The sequence below is a fragment of the Zingiber officinale genome, chromosome 2A, assembly GCF_018446385.1.
Source record: "Zingiber officinale cultivar Zhangliang chromosome 2A, Zo_v1.1, whole genome shotgun sequence".
In the NCBI taxonomy this organism is placed as follows: Eukaryota; Viridiplantae; Streptophyta; class Magnoliopsida; order Zingiberales; family Zingiberaceae; genus Zingiber; species Zingiber officinale.
In genome coordinates, this window is record NC_055988.1 from 53,922,132 (window position 1) to 53,930,358 (window position 8,227).

At 45.0% G+C, this 8,227-nt stretch overlaps 1 protein-coding gene across 1 annotated transcript; it reads left to right on the forward strand.

Moving 5' to 3' along the window:
- Window positions 1–708: 708 nt before the first annotated feature.
- LOC122043664 lies at window positions 709–1,653 on the forward strand. The gene has a single exon (XM_042604268.1). It carries the CDS (start codon window positions 709–711, stop codon window positions 1,651–1,653), a length of 945 nt encoding a protein of 314 aa, XP_042460202.1.
- Window positions 1,654–8,227: the final 6,574 nt, after the last annotated feature.

Here is an 8,227-nt window from a genome sequence, read left to right on the forward strand (position 1 = left end):
CATAGTTGTGAGCATCGAATGTTCTCTCTATAGTCGTCTCAGGCGGGCGAGGAATCTGCTCAGATGAGCCTTTAGGTCGATCAAACCCTTCAAACCCGCTCAGCCCATTGCCACCCGCTCGACCGACTTTGGTGAGCCAACGATTTTCTGCCTTTGACCGTCTTAACTTTGACCTCCACGTTGGTTGTTGTTCCCGTCTTTGACTCATACTTGGTGGGCTTCCTTTACCACCGTATAAGATGGTATTGATATAATCAGGAGAACTAAATAAATATATATGACTTATTATTATGTCATTCTGAACTCTATCGATCTAATTTTTGTCAAAATCGATTGATGAATTTAGAAATTTTTTTAATCATTTTAAAAAAATAGTCAAAATATATATATGATTATGATTTGATAATTTTAAAATTTAGAAAAGGTTATTTAAGTATTTAGAAAATTTACCTGTGGTAATTTGTCGAATAATTTTAAAAAATAAAATAAAATAAAAGTAAAAAAATAAAAGTCTGTGATAATTGTTGCTTAGAACTAAAGCAAATATAACTGAGAAAGCTTCTGATCACATCAACACCAACCGGGCCTACTGCACGCGACTTGCTCCTTCAATTTTATGCGTCACTTCACCGCTTGAAATCAGAATCAGAGCTGAAAGAGAAACAGAGAGGGAGAGAGTGCAGTGGCACAGTGCTACTCGCCGCCACCATGGCCGCTGCCATGAAAACCATCCGCCGCGCCTTCCTCGCCTTCTTCCGGAGCTACCCCGCTTTCGCTGGCACCGCCGCGCTCCTCTCCTTCCCTTTCTCAGCTGCGTCCCTCCTCGCCCACTCCTTGGGTCGCTCCTCCCCCGCCCTTCTCCGCCCCGTCTCATCCCGCCTTGGCCTCCTCTTTCACGCCACCGGCTTCCCTCCTTCCCACCTCTTCACCCTCCTCCACTCCAGGCTCTCCCTATCCATCTTCGCCTCCGCCGCCACTCTCCCCTTCGATCTCACTTTCCTCGTCCTCGCCCAGGCTGCCGTCGTCCGGGTCATCTACCGACGACCGACCTCGACTCCCTCCCTGTTCTCGCTCAGACGTCTCTACCCCGCCCTAGCGCTGACCCACCTCCGCAACGCCCTCTTCGTCCTCGCAGCCAACGCCGCCGTCCTGTCGATCCTCTGCCTTGCCTTCAACGCGCTGGCTACTCTCCGCCTGTCCACCGGAGCTGCCATTCTCGCCGTCTCCGCCTCCGGCGTGATCCTTTACTCCTTCTCAGTGGCCAGCGCCTCGGCGGCCTGCAACCTGGCGACGGTGATATCAGCCTCCGAGGGCGGGGCCGGGTGGCGAGCGCTGCGCGAGGCTCTGGCCGTCGTCCGTGGCCGGACGGCCACCGCCGTCGCCTTGAGCCTGCCGGCGAGTTTGGGCACGGCAGCCATCGAAGCGTTGTTCCGCTTCAGGGTCGCGGCCGCGCGGCCATGTCAGGCGCAGGTGGTCTGGGAGGCATTGGTGATCATCTACATGCGATCTCTCCTCCTCGTCCTCGACACGATCATCGCCTGCGTCTTCATCAACGAGTGTAGCAGCGGTTGCTCTTCCTTCTGGAGCAAAGACGGCGGCCCCTTCTCCTGCGCAGTAGATCGTATGGAATCGGAAGATAAGGTGCAGGTTTAATTGAGTTTGGGAAAAAAAACTTCCATTTTGGATTTTAGCACGTTCGAGGAGGTCACAGGAACACCAAAGGACAGGCTGGCAGGCATTTTATGCGCAGGACAAGACCTTCGAACTGTTTATTGTCCCACGTACTTAATATCATGTTGCAGCATAAAAAAATAACAATATATATATATATATATATATAATCAAGTAGTTAAAATCACAAACAAAGAGTAATTGTTAATCCTAATGGCTTGTGCAACTCCTTGGGTTAGATTTGTTGATCGAGAGAGTCAAAAGTTCTCAATTATATAAGATAGAAGAGTACAGGAGCCTTGTTCACCAACCAACTTAAATCAAGTTACGATCAATAAGTTAAGTTAGCGTGAACAAACCAACTTAAATCAAGTTAAGATCAATAAGTTAAGTTAGCATGAAAAGTGATTTGCTATAGGTTATGATAGATCGGTCTGTTAAATGAAGAGGGAATTAGGATTGAGAAGGATGAAAGAAATATATAGTCATGTGAATGTATAATTAATAATGAATGACTAAGTAAAAAGTTTTTTTGAAAACGCTCGGTCAGGTAAATCCCGACAGAGCGTAAAGGTATTTAGCTTTATAGAAGTTCGTAGTATATTACCGGGTGAGTGAAAATCGAGCGAGAACCAATGAGTACCTGCACACGCTCGGTCGGAAACAGCCCGACCAAGCATAAAGGCATTTAGCCTAATAGAAGTTCTTAGTATATTACCGGCCGAGCAAAGGCCGAACGAGCACCAATAAGTGCTTGCACGCGCTTGATCAGGCAAAGCTCAACCGAGCGTAAAGGCATTTAGCCTTATAGAAGTTTACCGACCGAGCGAAGGTCGAACGAGCATCAATGAGTGCATGCACGCGATCAGTCAGGCAAAGCTCGAACAAGCGTAAAGACATTTAGCATTATAGAAGCTCGTAATATATTACTGACCGAGCGAAGACCGAGCGATCACCAATGAGTGCTTGTATGCGCTCGGTTAGGCAAAGTCTGACCAAGCGTAAAGGCATTTAGCCTTATAGAAGCTCATAGTATATTACTGGCCGAGCAAAAGCCGAGCGAGCACCATGAGTGTTTGCACGCGCTCGGTCAGGCAAAGCTCGACCGAACGTAAAGACATATTGCCTTATAGAAGCTCATAGTATATTATCGCCCAAGCGAAGACCGAGCGAGCACAAATGAGTGTTTGCACGCGCTCAGTCATTCAAAGCTCAACCGAGCGTAAAGGCATTTAGCCTTATAGAAGATCGTAGTATATTACAGATCGAGCGAAGGCTAAGCAAGCACCAATGATTGCCTATACGCGCTCGGTCAGGCAAAGCCCGACCAAGCGTAAAGACATTTAGCCCTTTAGAAGCTCATAGTATATTATCGGTCGAGCGAAGGCTGAGCGAGCACCAATGAGTGCTTGCACGCGCTCAGTCAGGCAAAGCCCGACCAAGCATAAAGACATTTAGCCTTATAGAAGCTCGTAGTATATCACCGGCCGAGCGAAGGCCAAGAGAGCACCAATGAGTGCTTGCACTGTCTCAGTTAGGCAAAGCTCGATCGAACGAAAAGACATTTAGCCTTATAGAAGCTCATAGTATATTACTGGCCGAGTGAAGGATGAGTGGGCATCAATGAGTGCCCACGTGCGCTCAGTCAAGCAAAGCCCGACTGAGCATAAAGGCATTTAGCCTTATGGAAACTCTTTGTAAATTATCAGCCGAGTGAAGGATGAGTGGGCACCAATAAGTGCCTACGCGTGCTCGGTCAGGCAAAGCCCGACAGAGCATAAAAGCATTTAGCCTTATGGAAACTCTTAGTATATTACCGGCCGAGTGAAAGCCAAATAGGTACCAATGAGTGCTTGCATGCGCTTAGTCAGGCAAAGCTCGACCGAGCGTAAAGGCATTTAGTCTTATATATAATTTTTAATATATTACCGACCGATCAAAGGCCGAGTGAGCACCCATGTGCTCGTATACGTTCGGCCGAGCAAAGCTCAGCCGAAGCTTAGAGATGCTTAGCCTTATACAACTTTCAGTATATTATCGGCCAAGTGAGGGGCCAAGTGAGCACCAATGTGCTTATATACGCCCGCCCGAGGGAAGGTCGGGCGAGCGTTAAGGTGCTTACATGTGCTCAACCAGGCAAAGCCTGACCGAGCGTAAAGTCACTCAGCCTTATAATGTATTCCTAGACGGAACATGCTCAACAGAAAGTATTCCTAATATATATACGACCTGCTTGAACGACTAGCCGAAACATGCTCAACAGAAGGTATTCTTAATATATATATATATATACAGCCAACTTGAAGAATCGGTCGAGACATGTTCAACAGAAGGTATTCTTAGCAACATATGTGGCCAGTACAAATGACCGGTTGAAATACATTTAGCAGATGATATTCTTATTATATATGCGACCGGGTTAAAGGATCGACAGGAAATATGGCAACTTGGCAAATTTGGCGGGAAATATCTTCTAGAAGCTTCGTCAATTATAATGACGTGTTCGTATGCATACCTCATCACAAATATAAGTCACAAACGACAAAAGAGTTACATCTTGTTGGAACCCCGAGGTGTTTTGATGTGATCAAACAAGTTAAGTTAGGTCCTGCGTTGTTTAACCCTTGTGTCTAAGTGTGCAGGAACTTAGGAACACAGGAAGTCGAGCGGAAGACGCGGCTAGCGAGAAGGACGGCACGGGAGAGAGCCGACGGGCTCGGTGCGTCCGAGGGACGAGGTGTCCGCGGAAGAGTACACCGGTGGACGAGAAGAACGTGCGCGGCGTTCGAGGGACGAGAAACTGGGAAGGAAGGCTGCTCGAGGAGAAGGCCGGAACATGGGTTCGGGTGAGCCCTATTCCGGATGGCCGAGATCACCCAAGCTAGTGGAGCCGAAGCGCAAGACCCGGACCGAGACGAGCTGAACCGGAGGCGGAACCCTTCCAGGCGCCTGGAGCACTCAGGGCGCCCGGAACCCATCCGGGCGCCCGGAAGAGAATTGACCAGATCGAGTCAAACTCGATCTAACATTGGGGATAAAATTTTATCCCCAGGCGCCCGGAACCCTTCCGGCGCCCCGACCAAGGCTAGCCTTGGTCCGAAGCAAATCAATTGATCAGAACGACGAACTTGTAATCAACTTCTGTGTGCTTTACTTTTCTTCTTGTACGTTCAACGCTGTAAGAGGCTACTCCGCCCAGAGGAGAATCAGATAGTGCGCTTACATTCCTTGGATTAGCAATCCCCTGATTGCAAACCAAGTAAAACTCTGGTGTCTGTTTTTCTTTACTTAGTCTCTTTTATTTATTTATTACAAGTGTTCATTATATAGTTGAAATCCGAGAAAGGTTCGTGTTTTAATTTGTAGGGCAATTCACCCCTCCCCTCTTGCCGGCCTCCAAAGGGACCAACAAGTGGTATCAGAGCAAGGACGCTTCAGGAGGACTAACCGCCGATCGAAGCAAGAAAGATGGCCGGACCAAGCATCGTTCCACCAAAATTCGAGGGGAACTTCACAGACTGGAAGCGTCGTATGGAGGTATTTCTAAACACCGAGATTGAAATTTATTTTATTATGAAATACGGTTTTGTAGCTCCAACAAATCAGAACGGTGAAGAAAAAGAAGAAAGCAATTGGACAAAAAAAGAGCAGAATGAGTTCGTAGCAAACAACCGTGCGGAACATCACCTGCTAAGCGTATTACCGCCTCAGGAAGTAAACCGTATCGGAAGCTACTCATCAGCTAAAGAACTTTGGAATAAGTTTCTAGAACTCCACGAAGCCACATCCGAAGCGAAGCTCGCTAGAAGGGACATCCTCCGAAACAAACTAATGAACATCCGCTTGGAGAAAGGTGAGAAAGTAGCCGGTCTACATGCAAAGGTAAAAGAACTAGTTACTGGTCTCGAGAACCTCGGTGAAACGGTAACAAATAGGGATGCCTTACGCTACGCACTCAACGCCTTTCCCAGAACTCCAGAGTGGACGTCAATCATCGACGCCTACTACATCTCAAAGGACCTGGAGGTAAGTACATTAGAGGAATGTTTTTCTACTCTTGAATTACACGAAACTAGATGTGCAGGAACGACAAAGGATACAACCCAGACTATGGCGCTAAACGCAACTCAGAAGGATGAACTCGAGTCAGACTCCGAAGACGATCAAGAAGCGCACATGGTAAGAAATTTTAAAAAGTTTTTTAGATCTAATAAATTTAAAATGCAGAATAAAAAGAATCAAAAAGGAGGAAGAAAGGTGCGATGCTACCAGTGTCAGAAGGAGGGACACATAAGAGAAGACTGCCCAGAACTCAAAAAGGACAAAAGGAAGTCTCCCAAGAAACACAACCTAAAAGCAACTTGGGATGACACTTCTTCATCTGAATCAGAAGCTCAAGAATACGCCGGGATAGCACTGATGGCAAGCTACGATGGACAAAGTATATCAGAATCGAGCAACGATGAAGAGGGAGCGACCTCGGATGAAGGCAGCGAAGCAGGGGGAGATTCAGGCTTTAAGTCTGATATGGTAAGTGAGGTATGCCTCTTACCCCCTGATCAACTTTACTCTGGCATTAAGGCAATGACTAAATCCATGTATAAATTAGAAAAAGAAAATGCCAAATTAAAAAATGAAATTTTGGAAACAAAAGGAATTTTAGCAAAATCATGTCTAATAGAGGATTTTGATAAATTGAAAATTCACAATGAAAAACTAAAAGAAGAAATAGAAAGATTGAAAAAAAATAAAAGTTCAAATATTTCTACTTTTAGAAATTATAGAGGTTTAAATTGGTATTATAGATTTCATCAAAGTCAAATTAGAAATATATCAAAAATCTATGTACCTAGGAAATACTTGGTTAACCCTGTAGGTAGGAACCTCTACTGGGTTCCAAAAACCTGTTTAATTTAACTTAGCATTTTCAGCAAGGAAATTAAACGACTAATTTCATTATGAGGCTTTGTCTAAGGAAGTGGTTGTTGCTCCAATAACCAAGAAGGCCTAGTGCCTCGCCACGACCTGGAAGCCAAGTATCGGAATGAAAAGTTTAATTGACTAACTGAAAAAGCATTAATTTAATTTACCTAATGCTTTAAAAGAGTTATTTAATTTGTGTTTGAGAATATTTAAAATTAATTTATAATAAAAAATAAAAAAAAAATTTCAAATTTTTTTTCTTAGAAAATTTCTGAAAATTGACTTAGAAATTCTTTTTGGAAATTGACTTAAATCTTTTTAAATTAACTTAGATATTTTTTTTTAACTTAGGAATTTTTCTATGAATACTGTTTTAGACATTTTTCCTTTGAAAATTGCCTTAGAAATCTTTTATAAAAATTCACGTTAAAATTTTCTGAATATTGACTTAGAATTTTTTTTACTAAATATTCTCTTTTGAAACATTGCCTTAGAAATTAATATTAATTGCCTTAAAAAGTTTTATGAAAATTCACTTAAATTTTTTTTACCTTAGACTTGTTCAAAGAACCCCTATTTTTAATGTGATCAAAGGGGGAGAAGAATGTTAAGTCTAGGGGGAGGTATATAAACTTTTTTTATGAAATATCTTTGGACTTAATTACAAATAAATTGTTTTTATTGCATCTGTTTTTCCCTAGCTTAACTTGGGTTGCTCACATCAAAAAGGGGGAGATTGTTGGAACCCCAAGGTGTTTTGATGTGATTAAACAAGTTAAGTTAGGTCCTGCGTTGTTTAACCCTTGTGTCTAAGTGTGTAGGAACTTAGGAACACAGGAAGTCGAGCGGAAGACGCGGCTAGCGAGAAGGACGGCACGGGAGAGAGCCGACGGGCTCGGTGCGTCCGAGGGACGAGGTGTCCGCGGAAGAGTACACCGGTGGACGAGAAGAACGTGCGCGGCGTTCGAGGGACGAGAAACCGGGAAGGAAGGCTGCTCGAGGAGAAGGCCGGAACATGGGTTCGGGTGAGCCCTATTCCGGATGGCCGAGATCACCCAAGCTAGTGGAGCCGGAACAGAAGACCCGGACCGAGACGAGCTGAACCGAAGCGGAGCGACCAGACGGAAAAAGTCAACCAGAGTTGACTTTTGGGGTCCGGGGCGCCCGGACCCCTCCGGGGCGCCCGGAACCATCCGGGGCGCCCGGAATGATGTTTTTGACCAGATCGAGTCAAACTCGATCTGAACGTTGGGGGATAAAGTTTTATCCCCCCAGGGCGCCCGGAACCCTTCCAGGCGCCCCGACCAAGGCTATAAATATAGCCTTGGTCCAGAAGCAAATCAATTGATCAGAACGACGAACTTGTAATCAACTTCTGTGTGCTTTACTTTTCTTCTTGTACGTTCAACGCTGTAAGAGGCTACTCCGCCCAGAGGAGAATCAGATAGTGCGCTTACATTCCTTGGATTAGCAATCCCCTGATTGCAAACCAAGTAAAACTCTGGTGTCTGTTTTCTTTACTTAGTCTCTTTTATTTATTTATTACAAGTGTTCATTATATAGTTGAAATCCGAGAAAGGTTCGTGTTTTAATTTGTAGGGCAATTCACCCCTCCCCTCTTGCCGGCCTACAA